The sequence below is a fragment of the Neoarius graeffei genome, chromosome 2, assembly GCF_027579695.1.
Source record: "Neoarius graeffei isolate fNeoGra1 chromosome 2, fNeoGra1.pri, whole genome shotgun sequence".
NCBI classification, from domain to species: domain Eukaryota; kingdom Metazoa; phylum Chordata; class Actinopteri; order Siluriformes; family Ariidae; genus Neoarius; species Neoarius graeffei.
This window is the reverse complement of record NC_083570.1, coordinates 2,957,517-2,979,205: the sequence shown is the minus strand read 5'-3', so window position 1 is coordinate 2,979,205 and position 21,689 is coordinate 2,957,517. Positions and strand designations below refer to the sequence as shown.

General features: G+C 50.6%; 1 protein-coding gene across 1 annotated transcript; it reads left to right on the top strand.

The window, feature by feature from the left end:
• Window positions 1-20,269: 20,269 nt before the first annotated feature.
• LOC132871598 (trace amine-associated receptor 1-like) lies at window positions 20,270-21,301 on the top strand. Its single transcript, XM_060905883.1, has one exon. The coding sequence runs from the start codon at window positions 20,270-20,272 to the stop codon at window positions 21,299-21,301; it is 1,032 nt and encodes a 343-aa protein (XP_060761866.1).
• The last annotated feature ends 388 nt before the right edge of the window (window positions 21,302-21,689 follow it).

The following is a 21,689-nucleotide window of genomic DNA, read 5'->3' as shown; positions in this document are numbered from 1 at the left end:
CTGGCCGCGGGCCCGTCTCCCCTCACCGTTACCAAGATGGGTCCGCAGGACGACCCCGAGGCTTTCATCACGTTATTCGAACAAGTCGCAGAAGCCTCGGGGTGGCCGATGGAGCAGAGCGTGGCACGCCTTCTCCCCCTCCTAACGGGAGAGGCGCAGCTGGCCGCACTACACCTCCCCGCCGACCGCCGGCTGGCCTACGCAGACCTCCGCCGGGCCGTCCTCCAGCGCGTGGGGTGCACACCAGAGCAACAGCGCCAGCGCTTCTGTGCTTTGCGCTTGGAGGAAGTCGGCTGGCCATTTGCGTTTGGCCAGCAGCTCCGGGACGCCTGCTGGCGGTGGTTGAGGGCCGACAACCGCGACGCCGAGGGGATCATCGACCAGATGGTGCTGGAACAATTCATCGCTCGCCTACCAGCAGGAACCGCAGAGTGGGTCCAGTGCCACCGCCCGGCGTCGCTGGATCAGGCAGTCGAGCTGGCGGAGGATCATTTGGTGGCTATTCCGGTGGCAGGACAGCAGATGGTGTCTTCTCATCTCTCCTCTTCTCTCTCTCCCCCTCCTTCTGTGTCCCGTCCTCGCCCCATTCCCCCACTGCGGAGACGGAGGCCGGCGCCACCCCAGCCGGCCTGCCGCACCCGCGGTGCCCTCCCGTTTCTCCCTTCTGTGTCTGTCTCTCCCCCACCTCAGGTGAGTGAGCCCCAGAACACAGGTGCAGAGGGAAAGCCCGGGCCGGGTTGCTGGTGCTGCGGGGAGCCGGGCCATCTTCAACAGCAGTGCACGGCAATGGAAGTGGGCGCGGTGGTTTGGATCCCCGACGCACCAGAGGCCGCCCTCGATCGGGCCGGAGCTTATCGCATACCGGTGAGTATCCAAAGGGGCTACATATCAGCGTTGGTGGATTCTGGTTGTAATCAGACCTCAATTCGCCAAAGCCTGGTTCAAAACGAGGCATTGGGGGGAGCACAGGGGGTGAAGGTGTTGTGTGTGCACAGGGATGTTCACCGCTACCCTTTGGTGTCAGTCCACATTTTTTTCAGAGGGGAAAAAGCCATAGTGAAGGCAGCGGTTAATCCACGCCTTACCCACTCTTTAATTTTGGGGACTGATTGGCGGGGATTTCGGGATTTAATGACACATTTAGTGAGGAGTGGGTCCTGCCATTTAACAGGGGGAGGTCCCGGTGTCGCTTTGGCAGGAGCAGCTGTCACAGAGCCATCTACGTCATCTCCGCTTCAGAGTGAGGAGCCACCGGCTCCTCCTCTCTCTATTGGGGAATCCCTCGCAGATTTCCCATTAGAACAGTCGCGAGACGAGACTCTGAGGCATGCGTTTGACCAAGTGAGAGTAATCGATGGTCAAACGTTCCCGCCGAACGCCACCCTGTCCTTCCCTTACTTCGTGATTATGAAGGATAGGTTATACCGAGTGACGCAGGACACTCAAACTAAAGAGCGAGTCATGCAACTTTTAATTCCGAAGAGCCGCCGGGAATTGGTATTCCAGGTGGCTCACTTTAATCCCATGGCTGGACACTTAGGGCAGGATAAAACACTAGCCCGAATAATGGCCCAATTCTATTGGCCAGGGATTCGCGGTGATGTCCGTAGGTGGTGTACGGTGTGCCGCGAATGACAGTTAGTAAATCCAGCGGCCATTCCAAAAGCGCCTTTGCACCCTCTACCGTTAATCGAGACCCCGTTCGAAAGAATTGGGATGGATCTCATCGGGCCATTAGATCGGTCAGCACGAGGGTACCGCTTTATATTAGTTCTAGTGGACTATGCAACGCGATACCCGGAAGCAGTGCCTCTGCACAATATCTCATCATGCAGTATTGCGGAGGCACTCTTCCGCGTTATCTCCCGAGTTGGAATCCCGAAAGAGATTCTGACTGACCAAGGCACCTCGTTTATGTCATGTACACTGAATGAACTGTATGGGTTATTGGGTATTAAGTCGATCCGCACCAGCGTGTATCACCCACACACGGACGGTTTAGTGGAACAGTTCAACCGCACCCTCAAGAACATAATTAAAAAATTCATAAGTGAGGACGCACGTAATTGGGATAGATGGCTCGAACCCTTGCTCTTTGCAGTGCGAGAGGTCCCCCAAGCCTCCACGGGGTTCTCCCCGTTCGAATTGTTATATGGGCGTAAGCCGCGCAGCATCCTAGACGTGCTGCGGGAAAACTGGGAGGAGGGACCTTCACAAAGTAAAAACGAAATCCAATACGTTATTGACCTGCGCACAAAACTCCACACGCTCACGCACCTAACTCAGGAGAATTTGCGGCAGGCCCAAGAACGACAAGCCCACCTGTACGACAAGGGTACGCGCCTTAGGGAGTTCGCACAGGGAGAGAAAGTACTCGTACTGTTGCCCACGTCGAGCTCCAAATTAGTCGCCAAGTGGTAAGGACCCTTTGAGGTCACACGGCGAGTCGGGGACGTTGACTATGAGGTGAGGCAGACGGATAGGGGCGGAGCGCTACAGATTTACCACCTCAACCTACTCAAACTCTGGAACGAGGAGGTCCCCATGGTGTTGGTGTTGGTGGTTCCGGAGAAGGCGGAGCTGGGGCCGGAGGTGCAAAAGGGAACATTGGCATCGCGTACCTCTCCGGTCCCCTGTGGAGACCACCTCTCTCCGACCCAACTCGCGGAGGTTGCCCAGTTGCAGACCGAGTTTTCAGACGTGTTCTCGCCCCTGCCCGGCCACACCAACCTCATAGAGCACCACATTGAGATGCCCCCGGGGGTGGTAGTGCGTAGCTGCCCTTACAGGTTACCCGAGCACAAGAAAAAAGTGGTTCGGGAAGAACTCGAGGCCATGCTCGAAATGGGCATCGTCGAGGAGTCCCACAGTGACTGGAGCAGCCCGGTGGTCTTGGTACCCAAGGCCGACGGGTCAGTCCGGTTCTGTGTGGACTATAGAAAAGTCAACGCGGTGTCTAAATTTGATGCGTACCCAATGCCTCGTATTGATGAGTTGCTCGATCGGCTAGGCACGGCTTGCTTTTACTCGACACTGGATTTAACAAAGGGTTATTGGCAGATCCCCTTGACTCCATTATCCTGGGAAAAAAACGGCCTTTTCCACACTGTTCGGCTTGCAGCAATTCATCACACTTCCGTTTGGGCTGTTTGGGGTGCCTGCTACGTTTCAGTGGCTGATGGACAGGGTCCTCCGCCCCCACGCCACCTATGCGGCCGCATACCTTGATGATATCATCATTTATACTAATGACTGGCAGCGGCACTTACAACACCTGAGGGCCGTCCTTAAGTCGCTGAGGCGAGCGGGTCTCACAGCCAACCCAAACAAGTGTGCGATTGGGTTAGGTGGAAGTACAGTATCTGGGCTTCCACTTGGGCAACGGGCAGGTGCGTTCCCAAATTAACAAGACAGCAGCAATTGCGGCCTGCCCGAGGCCCAAGACCAAAAAGGGGGTGAGACAGTTCCTGGGGCTGGCTGGCTACTATCGTAGGTTTATACCTAATTATTCGGACGTCACCAGCCCGCTGACTGATCTCACTAAAAAGGGGGCACCAGATCCGGTCCAGTGGACGCAGCAATGCCAGCGGGCTTTCTCTGAGGTAAAGGCTGCACTGTGTGGGGGGCCACTATTACACTCCCCTGACTTTTCTCTCCCTTTTATGTTGCAGACTGATGCATCGGACAGAGGGCTGGGGGTGGTTTTGTCCCAGGAGGTGGAGGGGGAGGACCGCCCCGTCCTGTACATGAGCAGGAAGCTGTCAGTGCGTGAGGGGCGCTACAGCACTATCAAGAAGGAGTGTCTGGCGATCAAGTGGGCGGTCCTCGCCCTCCGCTACTACCTGCTGGGGTGCCCTTTCACCCTCTGTTCGGACCACGCGCCCCTCCAGTGGCTCCACTGCATGAAGGATGCCAACGCACGGATCACCCGTTGGTATCTGGCACTACAACCCTTCAATTTTAAGGTGGTCCACAGGCCGGGGGCGCAGATGGTCATGGCGGACTTCCTCTCCCGTCGGGGGGGGGGGGGGGGGAGTCGGCTTCAGGCCAGACGGCCGCCCGGCCTGAGTCGGGCGGTGGGGGTATGTGGCAGCGGGGGCGTGGTCAAGCGCCGGTCTGTGACAGGAGCGCGGAGTCAGGGAAGGTAAGTGGCAGAATCACTACACCTGACAGCAATTAACCTGTGTTTTTGTGTCTTCCCAGTGAACGCGCACTATTTAAGGAGGGAGAGTGAGAGCAGAGGAGCTCATCTCCGGACTAGACGCAGACTGTGTGTGTGTGTGTCTAGCCATATATAATTGTTCACTGAAAAGTGTGGCAATAAAGCCTTTTTGAAAACCTGATCTCTGTCCTGCCGTCCTCTGTGCTCCACCCACACCTCGTGAACTGTTCCACAATATTACGACTGCAATCAATGTGTATGTATGTGTGTGTGTGTGTGTGTGTGTGTGTGTGTGTGTGTGTGTCTGTGTGTGTGCTATAAATGTAATAATCCAAGTGATGGCGTCTGTGTGTAAATAAACCAGTTTGATGAAAAAGTTTCAGTCAGAGTGCACACACAGCATCTGTCTCATTAGATCTCATTCAGTTTTATTTATTTAATGAGAAAAATGAGTATTATCATTTCATCAAAAACAAACAAACCCAAAACCAAAAATGTGTCTTGGGGAACCTTTCTGTTTCACATTTCCAAAAATCAGCTGTTTTGTATGAATTTTATTTCCACTTTAACCTTACATCTGCTGTTCTTCTCAGCTCAGAATGGCACATTTTCCACATGTTGAATTTTCAAGTTCATTACAAAAAAAAGATCAGTTAACTTTTCAAATTACAAACAAACAGAACATTTTATAATCCAAATTTTTATTCACTCATCACCTGTAAGACGTTTTCTAACAGGGAGATTAATACAGAAAGACACGAGGATGTCTGACACAGCCGTAACAAGTCCCTCTGCTCAGAGGGGTGAAAAAATATCACACTTCTAATGACACACATCACTGCATATTTGTGTTTCTGTGCCAATTTATTATCACATTGAATACGGTTGAATAAATGCCACTGTGGCTGCTTCCGAGCAGACAAAGACATTCAAATACACACAATATACTGTACTGTATGCTGATGGACTGAATATGAAACATGACTGGATATACACTTCCTGGCCACTTTAAAAGGAACTTGGTGTTGGGTCTAAGGTTCCTGTTCTTGGCTGCAGGAGTGGAACCCAATGTGTTCTTCTGCTGTTGCATGCTGAGATGCTTTTCTGCTCACCATGGTTGTAAAGAGTGATCATATGAGTTAATTTTTTCTTCCTGGCAAAAAAGCTCAAACCAATCTGTCCATTTTCCTCTGACCCTCTCTTATCAACAAGGTGTTTGTTTCCACCCACAGAACTTGTTCACACAATATTTTGTTTCTCGTACCATTCTGTGTAAACTCTCGAGACTGTTGTGTGAAAACCCCAGGAGATCAGCAGTTTCTGAAATACTCAAACCAGTCCATCTGGATCAAACCAACGCCCATGCCACAGTGAAAGAAAGTCACACTTTGAGATCACAATTTTTCCCATTCTGATGTTTGAATATTGTGAACATTAACTGAAGCTCTTGATTTGTATCTGCATCTGCATGATTTGATGCACTGTGCTGCTTTCAAGGGATTGGCTGATTAGAGAACTGCATCAAACAACAACTGGGTGTTCCGAATAAAGTGGCCGGTGAGTGCATGTGTATCTGTGTCACACTCCTGAGGCAAGGATTGTTGTTTAAAGTAGATTGCAAAGAGAACAATACTAGTTGTGAATGTTGTAGAACTTGAGATCAGTCTCAAGATCACTTTTTGATGGTCTTGGAATCAACCACATTTTTACTTGGTTTTGTCTCGGTCTGGGACGTAGAGGACTCAGGATTATATTTCAAGACTGGTCAAGACCACAACTGTGGGGATTTCACTGAATTGCCTGTGCATTGTCTGATTTATTTGTGAACATTGTTACTGTCATTGGAGGTAAAACATCCTGCTTCAAATGTTTCTGCTAACATGACTCGTTGCTAATTGAAAATTTTCTTCCTTTTAACGGCCATCACCTCTTCCCCCACCCCCCTTTCACACACAGTCATTTGGTTCTGGTCTTGATTCAGTCTTGCGCTGCCTTGGTCTTGACTTGATCTCAACCCCTCAAAGTCTTGGTCTTGTCTTGGTCTCAATCCACTCTGGTCTCAATCATGAATTGATCTCAGGTTAGGTGGTCTTCACTTGAACACTATTTTTTGCACATTTACATGCGGTATTTTCCCTGTGGGTGGGTCGAGCACAGAGGACGGCAGGACAGAGATCAGGTGAAACAAGGCTTTTATTGCCACACTTTTCAGTCTAACAATCTCGGACGCATAGAGATACACACATATATCAGTGTCTCGTCCAGGGATGAGCTCCTTCTGCTCTCGCCTTCCCTCCTGATATAGGGCGCAGTCACTGGGAAGACACACAAACACAGGTTAATTGCTCTCAGGTGATGTGATTCTGCCACTTACCTTCCCTGACTCCGCCCTCCTGTCACAGACCGGCGCTTGACCATGCCCCCGCTGCCACATACCCCCACCGCCCGACTCAGGCCGGGCGGCCGTCCAGCCTGCAGCCGACTCCCCCCCCCTTGACGGGAGAGGAAGTCCGCCACGACCATCTGCGCCCCCGGCCTGTGGACCACCTTGAAATTAAAGGGTTGGAGCGCCAGATACCAACGGGTGATCTGTGCATTGGCATCTTTCATGTGGTGGAGCCACTGGAGGGGCACGTGGTCCGAACAGAGGGTGAAAGGGCACCCCAGCAGGTAGTACCGGAGGGCGAGAACCGCCCACTTGATGGCCAGACACTCTCTATGGTGCTGTAGCGCCTCTCACGCACCGACAGCTTCCTGCTGATATACAGGACAGGGCGGTCCTCCCCCTCCACCTCCTGGGACAAAACCGCCCCCAGCCCTCTGTCCGATGCATCGGTCTGCAACATAAAAGGGAGAGAAAAGTCAGGGGAGTGTAGAAGTGGCCCCCCACACAGTGCAGCCTTTACCTCTGAGAAAGCCCGCTGGCACTGCTCCATCCACTGGACCAGATCTGGTGCCCCCTTTTTAGTGAGATCAGTCAGCGGGCTGGTGACGTCTGAATAATTAGGTATAAACCTGCGATAATAGCCAGCCAGCCCCAGGAACTGTCTCACCCCCTTTTTGGTCTTGGGCCTCGGGCAGGCCGTAATTGCTGCCGTCTTATTAATTTGGGGACGCACCTGCCCGTTGCCCAAGTGGAAGCCCAGATACCGTACTTCCACCCGCCCAATCGCATATTTCTTTGGGTTGGCTGTGAGCCCCGCTCGCCTCAGCGACCTAAGGACGGCCCTCAGATGTTCGAGATGCCGCTGCCAGTCATTGCTATAGATGATTATGTCATCTAAATATGCTGCCGCATACGTGGCGTGAGGGCGGAGGACTCTGTCCATCAGCCGCTGAAACGTCGCGGGCGCCCCAAACAGCCCAAACGGAAGGGTGACGAATTGGTGTAAACCAAATGGTGTGGAAAAGGCCATTTTTTCTCGGGATAGTGGAGTCAAGGGGATCTGCCAATATCCCTTCGTCAAATCCAGTGTCGAATAAAAGCGAGCAGTGCCGAGTCGATCGAGCAACTCATCAATACGAGGCATTGGGTACGCGTCGAATTTAGACACCGCGTTGACTTTTCTATAGTCCACACAGAACCGGACCGACCCGTCGGCTTTGGGTACCAAGACCACCGGGCTGCTCCAGTCACTGTAGGACTCCTCGACGATGCCCATTTCGAGCATGGTCTGAAGTTCTTCCTGAACCACCTTTTTTTTGTGTTCGGGTAGCCTGTAAGGGCGGCTACGCACTACCACCCCCGGGGGCGTCTCTATGTGGTGCTCTATGAGGTTAGTGCGACCGGGCAGGGGCGAGAACACATCCGAAAACTCGGTCTGCAACTGGGCGACCTCCGTGAGTTGGGTCGGGGAGAGGTGGTCTCCACAGGGGACCGGAGAGGTACGTGATGCCAATATCCCTTTTTGAACCTCCGGCCCCAGCTCCGCCTTCTCCGGAACTACCGACACCAACGCCACGGGGACCTCCTCGTTCCAGAGTTTAAGCAGGTTGAGGTGGTAAATCTGTAGCGCCCCACCCCTGTCCATTCGCTTCACCTCATAGTCGACATCCCCGACTCGCCGTGTGACCTCAAAGGGTCCTTGCCACTTGGCGATCAATTTGGAGCTCGACGTGGGCAACAGTACGAGTACCTTATCTCCTGGAGTGAACTCTCTAAGGCGCGTACCCTTGTTGTACAGGCGGGCTTGCCGTTCCTGGGCCTGCCGCAAATTCTCCTGAGTTAGGTGGGTGAGCATGTGGAGTTTTGCGCGCAGGTCCATAACGTACTGAATTTCATTCTTACTTTGTGAAGGTCCCTCCTCCCAATTTTCCCGCAGCACGTCCAGGATGCCGCGCGGCTTACGCCCATATAATAATTCGAACAGGGAGAACCCCGTGGAGGCTTGGGGGACCTCTCGCACTGAGAACAGCAAGGGTTCGAGCCACTTATCCCAATTACATGCGTCCTCACTTACGAATTTCTTAATAATATTTTTGAGGGTGCGGTTGAATCGTTCTACTAAAGCATCCGTTTGTGGGTGATACACGCTGGTGCGGATCGGCTTAATCCCCAATAACCCATACAGTTCGCGCAGTGTTCGTGACATAAACGTAGTGCCTTGATCAGTCAGAATCTCTTTCGGGATTCCAACTCGGGAGATGACGCGGAAGAGCGCCTCTGCAATACTGCGTGCTGAGATATTGCGCAGTGGCACGGCTTCCGGGTATCGCGTTGCATAGTCCACCAGAACTAATATAAAGCGGTACCCTCGTGCTGACCGATCTAATGGCCCGACGAGATCCATCCCAATTCTCTCAAACGGGGTCTCGATTAACGGTAGAGGGCGCAAAGGCGCTTTTGGAATGGCCGCTGGGTTTACTAACTGGCACTCGCGGCATGCCGTACACCACCTACGGACATCACCGCGAATCCCCGGCCAATAGAATCGGGCCATTATTTGGGCTAGTGTTTTATCCTGCCCCAAGTGTCCAGCCATGGGATTAAAGTGAGCCGCCTGGAATACCAATTCCCAGCGGCTTTTCGGAATTAAAAGCTGCATGACTTGCTCTTTAGTTTGAGTGTCCTGCGTCACTCGGTATAATCTATCCTTCATAATCGCGAAGTAGGGGAAGGACGGGGTGGTGTTCGGCGGGAGCGTTTGACCATCGATTACTCTCACTCGGTCAAACGCATGCCGCAGAGTCTCGTCTCACGACTGCTCTTATGGGAAATCCGCGAGGGATTCCCCAATAGAGAGAGGAGGAGCCGGAGGCTCCTCACTCTGACGCGGAGATGACGTAGATGGCTCTGTGACAGCTGCTCCCGCCAAAGTGACACCGGGACCTCCCCCTGTCAAATGGCAGGACCCACTCTCGACTAGGCGTGTCATTAAACCCCGAAATCCCAGCCAATCAGTCCCCAAAATTAACGAGTGGGTAATGCGAGGATGAACCGCCGCCTTCACTATAAATTTTTCCCCTCTGAAAATAATGTGGACCGACACCAAAGGGTGGCTGTGAACATCCCCGTGCACACATAACACCTTCACCCCTTGTGCTCCCCCCAATGCCTCGTTTTGAACCAGGCTTTGGCGAATTGAGGTCTGATTACAACCAGAATCCACCAACGCCTGATATGTAGCCCCTTGGATACTCACCGGTATGCGATATGCTCCGGCCCGATCGAGGGCGGCCTCTGGCGCATCGGGGATCCGAACCACCGCGCCCACTTCCATTGCCGTGCACTGCTGTTGAAGGTGGCCCGGGTCCCCGCAGCGCCAGCAAACCGGCCCGGGCTTTCCCTCTGCACCGGTGATCTGGGGCTCACTCACCTGAGGTGGGGGAGAGACAGACACAGAAGGGAGAAACGGGAGGGCACCGCGGGTGCGGCGGGCCGTCTGGGGTGGTGCCGGCCCCCGCCTCCGCGGTGAGGGAATGGGGCGAGGACGGGACACAGAAGGAGAGGGGGAGAGAGAGAGAGATGAGGAGAGAAGAGACGACGCCATCTGCTGTCCTGCCGCCGGGACAGCCGCCAGATGATCCTCCGCCAGCTCGACTGCCTGATCCAGCGACGCCGGGCGGTGGCACTGGACCCACTCCACGGTTCCGGCTGGTAAGCGGCCGCTGAACTGTTCCAGTACCACCTGGTCGACGACTCCCTCGGCATCGCAATTGTTCGCCCTCAGCCACCTCCAGCAGGCGTCCCGGAGCTGCTGGCCGAACGCGAACAGCCAGCCGACATCCTCCAGTCGCAGCGCGCGGAAGCGCTGGCGTTGTTGCTCCGGTGTGTGCCCCACGCGCTGGAGGACGGCCCGGCGGAGGTCAGCGTAGGCCAGCCGGCAGTCGGCTTGGAGCTGTAGCGCGGCCAGCTGTGTCTCTCCTGTGAGCAGGGGGAGGAGGCGCGCCGCGCGCTGCTCCATCGGCCACCCCGAGGCTTCGGCGACCTGTTCAAACAACGTGATGAACGCCTCGGGGTCGTCCTGTGGGCCCATCTTGGTAACAATGAGGGGAGACAGGCCTGCGGCTGGAGCGCTGGTGGACCCCGCCGACGCGAGGAGATGCCGGAACGCCTCGTGATCTTCCTGCTGGGCCAGCACCAGGGCTTCGAAGCGCCGCTCCTGCTCCTTTCGGAGCGTGACGAGCGCCTGGTGCTGGCTTTGCTGAGCCGTGGCAAGGGCGTGGACCAGATTGGCGAATGGGGAGGATTCCATGGGGCTGCTGGTTTGGTGCTCCATGATCCCGGGTTTCGGCACCACTGTGGTATTTTCCCTGTGGGTGGGTGGAGCACCGAGGACGGCAGGACAGAGATCAGGTGAAACAAGGCTTTTATTGCCCCACTTTTCAGTCTAACAATCTCGGACGCATAGAGATACACACATATATCAGCGTCTCGTCCAGGGATGAGCTCCTTCTGCTCTCGCTCTCCCTCCTGATATAGGGCGCAGTCACTGGGAAGACACACAAACACAGGTTAATTGCTCTCAGGTGATGTGATTCTGCCACTTACCTTCCCTGACTCCGCCCTCCTGTCACAGACCGACGCTTGACCACGCCCCCGCTGCCACATTACAATATTGGGAAATTTATTCAACAGTTAGGAGACACCTGAATGCTAGACTTCATTTCACTGAATGCAAAAATTTCAGGACCTGCAGAAAAAATGCATTTGCTTATGTCAGCAGTTCTTGCATTTTATCTAGATGAACTTTAAAGTGTGGATTGTTTGATGGTACAGTATGCTGTTATTTGAGCTAAAAGAAAATACCATGGCAATGCCACATGGTAGAATATGCTGCTCATCAATTGCATTTTTTCTTTTGCCTTGCCAGGATTTTGTTAGTCATATTGGAATCACTGGACAAATTAGAGCATGTCACGAGCCAGCCAGGTACATCTAGGTCCTGATCCAATCTTTTGCTCCATTCCCTGGTTTTTCCCTGGGCCTTCCTGTGCTGCGGCCAGGACACCTATCTCTCATCAGCTCCTCCACAACTCTATATTATATCACTCAATATTCATTTGGCACAGGATTGTCTTCGCCTCAGGATATGGGTTTTTCACCTTTTTACTCCCTGGTTATGTATTCGATTATTTTGTTGCTTTGCTGCATGCTGTGGAGTAACTTAGCTCTTTCTGTGGATTTCTTTACCTCTCATTTGGGACTGTGAGTGCATTTCTTCTGACTTGGAAGCTCTTTGAACTTTTGAACTATGTTTTTTGAACTGAGAGATATTTTCTTGTTGCAGGGCTGTATTTCTGGATTCTATCATGCCTTTTCCTTTTCTGCACTCATTTGAGAGCTGATCTCTGATCTGCGTTTCCCCCCAATTACCCATTCCTGTATTTCTCCTGTCAGCTGCTTCTCCCCTCCACTCCTCCAGTATTTGGGTTAAGACCTGCCTTCTTCTCTCCAAGTGCACATGAGTCTGCTTTTGGTTCTAGTCTACTCATATTGCCTTTTGACTGTGACAGAACAATCCTGCCAGAGAAATGGAACCAGCAGACATTGAAACAGTTAGAGCTGCTTTGACCAAACAAGGATCTATTCTGGGTTATCACCAGCAGTAGACTGTGGCTGTCCATCAGAGTTTGATGTCCATCACAGACATGTTACAGAAACTCTGCTCTCAGACGGAAAGTGTTCAGAATGCCATCTCTAGTCAATCGGCACCTGTGCCAGTCAGCTCACCCATTGCTCCAACAGTCATTCCAGCTCCACAACCCCTCCAAGAGCCTCGTCTGCCTGCCATGCAGCCTTACAATGGGGAGCCTTCCACTCATTACTATGCCAGTGTTCCTTATCGATGGAATTCTAGGGCTCTGCTTTTAATTCCGACAGGTCTCGAGTTGCCTATGTCATCACACTTCTGACTGGAAGAGCTTGGGAGTGTGAACAGTGGTCTGGGATGCTGGATCCCCTTGCTGTTTGAGTTACAAGGAGTTCTCAGAGGAGATGCAAAAGGTTTTCTACAGGTTGCCCAAGGACAAGAAGGCAACCAGGTGACTAATGGGGCTCAAGCAGGGCAGCCAGCTGGTTTCTGACTATACTATTGAATTTCATACCTTGGCTGCAGCTGTGGACTGGAATGCCAGTGCCTTGTACAACACAATTTCTCATAGACTAAACAACTCTGTATCATGGCCCTTTTCCACTACCCTTTTTGAGCTCACTTCAGCTCGCTTCAGCTCACTTCAGCCCGACATGGCTCGCGTTTCGACTACCAAAAACCAGCACGATTCAGCTCGCTTCAGCCCTGCTTAGCCCCTAAAACTCGCACCGTTTTGGAGTGGGGCTGAAGCGAGCCAAAGCGAGCCGAGTGAGGTTGGGGGCATGAGCAGACACTCCCCTGTGCACTGATTGGTGAGGAGGAGTGTCCTCACATGCCCACACACGCCCCGCGAGCGCGCTGGGATCTGTAAACACCGTAAACCCGGAAGGAGAATAATTACGAATTACGAGAATTTACGAAGCCTTATGCGCCTCGCCTCATCTATACGCTCTTGCCAGTATCTGTCCGCATTGTCGGTGACAACAAGCCACAGCACCAAGACCAGCAACACTAACGGCTCCATGTCCTCCATGTTTATTGTTTACTATCTGGGTTGTGGGACTACCGCTTAAAAGCTCACTGATGTCACTGTTTGTGCTGCTTAACGACATCACCTGACGTCCACCCACTTTCGCTAACTCCACCCAATGTGTCCACCCACTTCCAGCCAGCACGGTTCAGCGCGGTTGTAGTCGAAATGCAACTCCAACAGCCCCGCTCAGCCCGACTCAGCACGGCACGGCTCAGCCCGACTCAGCCGCGTTTATAGTGGAAAAGCGGCATTAGATGAAATCACTCCTCGTGATCTGCCTGAGACTTTAGATGGCCTCGTGGACCTAGCTGTTTGGGTGGATACCTGGTTATGCCAACAGAGCCTGAGAAAGCACCTCAGGTTTGAACTTAAGGATGATGCTTCCTTGGCTGAGGCCACTACTTCCCCTGAACCAGAGCCCGAATCACCCCTGAGGAGAGAAGGTGCCACCATGAGACCAGGTCCTGCTTCTACTGTGGCAAACCTAGACATTTTGTCTCTTATTGCCCATTAAAAGGACCTGCCCACCAGTAACAGCAGGGATGCAGGCGGGTGTACTGACACAGTGTTCCCCTGCAGATAGGCCAGTCCTTCCGACTAAGATCATCTTTTAGTACAGGTGTTAAATGGTAAAGGTGCTCATTGACTCTGGGGCAGGTGAAAACTTCATCAGAATTTCCTTTCCAGACAAGCTGGGGGTCAACCTATGGACATTAGACTACCTTCTAACCACCAGGGCATTCAGTGGCACCAAACTCAGTCTTGTCTCCCAGATCACAGAGCTGCCACTTCTAAGATCTCAGGGAGCAATGTGGAGTCTATTTCATTCATGCCCTGAATAACTCGTATGAGTCTATTGTTCTTGGTCTTCCTTGGTTGTGTCTGCATAATCCCCACCTGAATTGGAGCAATGGTACAGTCCTCTCTTGGAGCACCTGGTGCTTAGCCACCTGCCTGTCCTCTCCCAAGATTCCCCTCACCACCCAAGTCTCCAGCCCTGATGAGTCCATCGACCTTTCCAATGTCCCCATGGAATACCAGGACCTTCAGTGTTCAGTAAGGCCCAGGCCACCTCTGTCCCTCTTCATCAACCTGATGATTGTACTATTGACCTGCTTCCTGGTAGCCCTCCCCCTCAGGGATCACATTTATTCCCCCCCCAGAGAGAGACCATGGACAAGTATATATCAGAGTCTCTTGTGGTAGGCATCATTCACCCTTCATCATCTCCAGTGGGAGCTGGTTTAATTTTTGTGGTCAAGAAGGACAAGTCTCTCAGGCTATGCATTGATTATCAAGGCTAAAATGAGGTCACCATTAAGAACCACCACCTGCTTCCTCTCATGTCCATGGCCTTTGAGCAGCTGCAGGGTGTCCAATTTTTCTCCAAGCTGGATCTCCACAAAGGCTATCACCTGGTACGCATTAGGGAGGGGGGCGAGTGGAAGACAGCCTTCGATATGCACACTGGCCACTACGAATACTTGGTCTTACCTGTCGGCCTCACTAACACACGAGTGGTCTTCCAAGCACTGGTTTACAGCATATTACGAGATTTCATCAATCAGTTCATCTTTGTATACCTTGACAACATCTTGATCTATTCTCCCATGCTTGAAGCTCACCGGTCCCACATTGGACAGGTTCTGTAGTGGCTACTAGAAAATCAACTTGTTGCTAAAGCAGAGAAATGTGATTTCCATAAGTGCACAATCTCATTTCTGGGTTTCATCATCTCCCCAGGTAAGGTCCAACTGGACCCGAACAAGATTAAGGCAGTCTTAGACTGGTCCACTTCCTCCTCTGGCAGGGAGCTGCAATGCTTCTTGGGGTTTGCAAATTTTTATCAAAGGTTTATCAGGAATTATAGCTCCATTACTGCCCCCTTACAGAACTCACATCTTCCAAGCGGCCCTTTCTCTGGAACAACCACACTGAGAATGCTTTCACATCCCTCAAAACCAAGTTTTCCACTGCTTCCCTCATTATTGTCCCAGATCCTACAGCTCAGTTCATGCTTGAGGTGGATGCCTCCAACATGGGAGTTGGGGCAGTCCTGTCCCAAAGATCATCTAAAGATGACAAGATGCACCCCTGTGTGTTCTTCTCACACCACTTCACTCCAGCTGAGTGCAACTACAGTATACCATAGGTAAGCGAGAACTGTTGGCCATCAATTTGGCTCTGGAGGGGTGGAGACATTGATTAGAGGGGACTGAGACCCCTTTCATCATATGGACTGACCATAAAAGCCTTGACTACATCAAGTCTGCCAATTGACTTAATTCCCGTCAAGCCAGGTGATCCTTATGCTTTTCATGTTTTAACTTTCTGTTTTCCTTCAGATTGGGCTTTAAGAATGGCAAACCAGATGCCCTTTCCAGGCAGTTTTCACCTCACTCTCATCAAGACATCACAGAACCGATCCTTCCTACCCACTGCCTTGTGGCTGCTGGCTGATTCGACATCGAGAATGTTGTCCAGGAAGCTCTGGTCAGTGCTCCAGGCCCAGGTATCGGACCACCTAATGTTCTGTTTGTGTCCCTTGGTGTACACTCCTAGGTGTTTCAGTGGGGGCACAGTTATCTTCTTGCTTCTCACCCTGGGGTGACCCGAACCCTCTTTGTTATCAGGCAATGCTTCTGGTGGCCTAGGATATGGTAGGATGTCAAGACTTTTGTGGCAGCCTGCGACATGTGTTCCAGAAGCATGACTGGTAACCAGCCCATGGCTGGACTATTAAGACTGCTACCCAATCCTGGTCCCACATTGCTGTGGGTTTCATCACCACTCTCCCCAGTTCCAAGGGTAACACCTGTATCATAAATATTGTTGATTGTTTCTCTAAAATGGCTCATTTTATCCCCCTCACCAAGCTGCCATCTGCTAAAGAGACTGCTGAGCTCCTTATTAACCATGTTTTCAGGATCCACGGCCTGCCACTGGACATCATATCTGACAGAGGTCCTCAGTTTTCTGCTAAATTTTGGAAAGAGTTCTGTAAACTAATTGGAGCCACTCCTCGCCTTTCCTTAGGTTACCACCCTCAGATTAATGGTCAGTCCGGGTGTACCAACTAGAGCCTAGCGGTCACCCTATGATGCTTGTCCTTGGACAATGCTTCCTCCTGGACCCAGGCCTTGCCTTGGATTGAGTATGCACACAATAGCCTCCCATCGTCCTTGACTGGATTGAACCTATTCCAGCATTGTCTCAGGCTCCAGCCACCTTTCTTTCTCAAGCAAGAGGAGGAAGTGTCTGTCCCTTCAGCCCAGGCCTTCATCTGACATTGTCGCAGGGTGTGGGCATGAGCCAGGCACTGTCTACTACACTCAAGCCAGTTATATAAGAGAAAGGCGGACCAATGCAGCACACCAGCCACAGTGGACTGCCTTGGTCAGAGGGTTCCGTTATCCACTGCCAACCTTCCCTTTCAAACACCCTCCCATAAGCTGACTCCCAGGTTTGTTCATCCTTTTTCCCATTTTCAAAGTTATCAACTCCACTACTGTCAGGCTGAGGTTACCTAGGTCCATGTGTCATGTTCACCCTTCCTTCCTTGTCTCTCAACTAAGACCCCTGGTCTCCAGCTCCTCTCCCTGGTCTCTAACCTCCCCCACCAGGTTCACCAATTGAAGTGAGGTCTATACCATCAAGTAGGTACTAAAGGCCTGTCGGCGAGGTGGGGGGTTGCAGTACCTGGTTGATTGGAAGGGATATAGCCCAGAGGAGAGGTGTTGGGTCCCAGCACGCTTCATCTTGGACCCCTCACTCATCAGGGACTTCCATCGCAAGAACCCGGAGGCCCCGTCTGGGATGCCCGGAGGTGCCGTAGAAGGGGGGGTACTGTCACGAACCAGCTGGGAATAACTAGGTCTTGATCTGAGCTTTAAATCCATTCCCTGGTTTTTCTCTGAGTGTTCGCCGCACTGCAGCCAGCTCACCTGTCTCTTGTCAGTTCATCCACAACTCTATATTATTCCACTCGGATATCCATTCGGCGCAGGATTGTCTTCGCCTCAGGATAAGGTTATTCTCCTTTTTTCCCCTGGTTTTGTATTAAATTATTTTGTTACTTTGCTGCATGCTGTGGTGTAACTTAGCTCTTTCTGTGGATTTCTTTACCTCTAGTTTAGGACTGTGAGCACATTTCTTCCAATGGGGAAGCTCTTTGAAATTTTGAACTTTGCTTTGTGAATTGAGAGCTCTTTTCCCATTGTTGGGCTGCATTTCTGGAATCTATCCTGCTTTTTCCTTTTTTGCACTTGTTTGACAGCTGATTTCTAATGTCCATCCCCCCTCCATTACCCTTTCCTGTATTTCTCCCATTGGCTGCTTCTCCCCTCCACTCCTCCACTTTTCAGATTAAGACCAACCTCATTCTTTCCTGGTGCACATGAGTCTGCTTTTGGGCCTAGTCTACTCCTATTGCTTTTTGGCTTTGATGGAGCAACAAAAGATTATTGCAGAGGTGTGTGCACTACTTAGGACCTGAGATGCTGCCTTCAGAGCAGGTGACAGGGTGGCCCTAAGAGTAGTGAGGGCCAAACTGTCTCAGCCCATCAGAGCAGCAAAGCATGCACACACCCAGAGAATTTACAGCTACTTAAAGGACAGCAGCGACACAGCACACGTGGCAGGGCATCCAGGCCATTACAAACTACAGGACAACACCACCTGCCTGTGACAGTGATGCATTGAACAGCTTCTACGCATGGTTTGAGGTGCAGAACAGCATGGCAGCGAGGAAGCCCATCCCTCCTCCCAACTGACTAGCTGCTGTGTCTTACCACAGGTGATGTGAGGAGAAAACTACGCAGAGTCACCCCATGGATGGCTGCTGGACCAGACAACATCCTATTAAAGTGCTCGGAGGATGCGCAGACCAGCTGGCAGATGTTCTCACTGACATCTTTAACATCTCACTGAGCAATGCATTCATTCCAAAGTGCTTCAAGACCACTACCATCGTCTCCACGCCAAAGAAGTCTTCAGTGTCCTGCCTCAATAACTACCATCCCGTTGCACTCACACCCATCATTATGAAGTGTTTCGAGACGCTTATCATGATGCACATAAAGACCCTGCTGCCTCCCTCACTAGACCCCCTGCAGTTTGTGTATTGCCGTAACCACCCTCAACAGTTGACCCCATAGCTACCACCCTTCATCTGGCCTTTAGCCACCTGGACAAGAAGGACACATATGTTCAAATGCTGTTCATAGGCTTCAGTTCAACATTCAACACAATTATCCTTCAGCACTTCAGCAGCTAATTGGAAAGCTGAGCCTATTGGACCTGAACACGTCCCTCTGCAACTGGATCCTGGATTTCCTGACTGAGAGACCTCAGTCAGTCCAGATTGGGAGCAGAATTCCCAGCACTACCATACTGACCCCCCCCCCCCCCCCCCCCCCACCAGGGCTGGGTGCTCAGTCCACTGCTCTTCGCGCAGCTGACTGAACAATGAATCAGCATAAAGAGAGGAGGTGCAATGGTTACTCGACTGGTGTAGAGTCAACAATCTATCTCAGAACAAGGACAAAACAAAAGAGATGGCTGTTGACTTCAGAAAAACACGGCGTGACCACTCTCTGCTGTACATTGATGGCTCAGTCATGGAGAATGTCAAGTGCACCAAATTCCTTGGTGTTAATCTGGTAGAAAACCTCACTTGGTCTCTCAACACCAGCTCCATAGCAAAGGAAGCCCAGTCACATCTCTACTTCCTACACAGGCTGAGGAAAACCCATCTCCCATCCCCCATCCTCAATATATTCTACAGAGGGACTACTGAGAACACCAGGATTGTGGCTGACCCCCCCCACACACCATTCACACAATCTTTTCACCCTCCTGCCATCTGGAAACAGGTACTGAAGAATTTGGGCCTTCACAGCCAGACTCTCTAAGTTTCTTTCCACAAGCCATCAGATTCCTCAATGCTGAGGGACTGGCCTGATGCACAGGGACTGTTGAACACACCACTCCCACTGCAGACTTTGCACATTGAACAATAATACACTATCACTTTTCACACACAATTTTCCGCAGATTATCGGTGACGGGTACTGGTTGGGGGCGGCACGGTGGTGTAGTGGTTAGCACTGTTGCCTCACAGCAAGAAGGTCCGGGTTCGAGCCCCGTGGCCGGTGAGGGCATTTCTGTGCGGAGTTTGCATGTTCTCCCCGTGTCCGCGTGGGTTTCCTCTGGGTGCTCCAGTTTCCCCCACAGTCCAAAGACATGCAGGTTAGGTTAACTGGTGACTCTAAATTGACTGTAGGTGTGAATGTGAGTGTGAATGGTTGTCTGTGTCTATGTGTCAGCCCTGTTATGACCTGGCGACTTGTCCAGGGTGTACCCCGCCTTTCGCCCGTAGTCAGCTGGGATAGGCTCCAGCTTGCCTGCGACCCTGTAGAACAGGATAAAGTGGCTAGAGATAATGAAATGAGATGAGATGGGTACTGGTTGGCACTGGACTGTCTGTTTGTGCTAGTTGTCTTTTTTGCATTTGTAGTCCTGAGATATTTAATGAAGCACCATGGTCCTGGAGAAATGTTGTTTCATTTTAATGGTGTAAAGTACCAACTGTATATGGTTGAAATGACAATAAAAAAAGTCTTGACCTTGAAAATATGCTACCAAACAATAAATATGTACCTCCTGAGGCAACAAGCAAGTCCAGCTCATCATATCGGCCTGATTTCCTGCCTTTTTGTTTTTAATCCATGTAGAGTAAATAATGAGGACATTATGAGCCATGACAGCTAATTAGACTGGGAATACTGGGCTGGGCTGGGTTTTCACTGGCCACTGGGACTAAAACATGTGTTGGTAAAAAGTGTGGTGTGTGAGTGTTTTTATAAAGGTTATAAGCAGGACATAGTGACTGGCCAGTCCATGTGAGGGAGGATTGATGGTGAGTTACAGATACAGATATGATGACTGTGTTCTGAATGTTGTTATAGATGAAAATTGTACCTTTATTGTGTCCAAAATCTTGTTCGTTATTTATTTGCAGGAAGCAAAACACCTCAGCAGATGGATTTTGACATGAACTCGAGCCAAATTCTGACGTTGGACATCATTCCACTTTGCTACGAATTTTCCAACAGCTCCTGCCCAAAAGTTGTTTACCCGCTCCTCCTCAGAGTGCCGCTCTATGTCTTTTTCAGCTTGGTGGTGGTTCTGACGGTATTCGGAAACTTTTTTGTCATCCTGAGCATCGTTCATTTTAAACAGCTCCACATGCCGACGAATTATCTCGTCCTGTCTTTGGCTGTAACGGATTTGTTGTTAGGAGGATTTTTAATGCCTCCGAGCGTGATTCGATCTGTCGAGTCTTGCTGGTATTTGGGGAATCTCTTCTGTAAAATTCACAGCAGTGTTGGTACCACATTGTGCACCGCATCCATTATAAACCTGTGTTTCATATCTGTTGATCGATATTATGCTGTGTGTCATCCATTGTTGTATCAGACCATAATTACACCTTTTGTCACATTGGTTATGATTTCCATTTGCTGGAGCGTTTCATTCGCAGTTGGATTTGGAATAATATTTCTTGGTCTCAACATCCTGGGCATGGAAGACTTTTATCACGAAAACTTTGTCTGTGAAGGTGGTTGTATTTTGTTCCAAACTGCCGCCTCCAGCACCGTTTCATCTTTGCTCTCTTTTTATTTCCCAGGTATCATCATGCTTAGCATTTATACAAAAATATTCCGTGTTGCACAAAAACAAGCCAAATCCATTCAGGACTCAACAAAGAAAGTGCAATCGATGATAAGCAAAGAGGAGAAAAAGGCCACAAAAACTCTGGCGGTGATTATGGGCGTGTTTCTCTCACTTTGGACCCCATTTTTTATCTGCAATGTCATTGATCCTTTTATTGGTTATTTGATTCCTCCTGTCTTGTTTGATATGCTGGTTTGGACTGGATATTTAAATTCGACCTGTAACCCGATCGTGTACGCTTTTTTCTACAGGTGGTTTAGGAAAGCACTGTGGACTGTTTTATCTGGGAAAATATTTCAGTCAGGTTCTTCAAGAATTAATCTTTATTCACATTGAGTCAAATATTTTAATGGTGATGTGCTGATGGTTAAAACATGTTTATATCATTATATTTGTTAATATACAAAAAATGAAAGTTTGTTCTGGCATAATTTATTCAACTTGTTAAAATCTGAATTAACATAATTATTCACATATTTTCTAATTTGTAAAAAATACAAGGAACACAACTTTCTCTTGTACAATGTAACCCATGATTTTTGTGTTTTTTTTAACACTATTTTTATTCATGTGTAAATTTCTTCTAAATCAACGACCTACATGCATTAGATTTACCTTTACAAAGAAAAAATGGTCATCATGTGAAGCAAAATCATAACTACTGTAACCGCATCGTCACAATGTGTGTAATCTCTAAACATCCGGTGTGTGTGTGTTAATATTC

What these genes read in the sequence shown, in the direction of transcription:
- LOC132871598 (XM_060905883.1), top strand. Translation starts at nt 20,270, where the DNA reads ATGGATTTTGACATGAACTCGAGCCAAATTCTGACGTTGGACATCATT.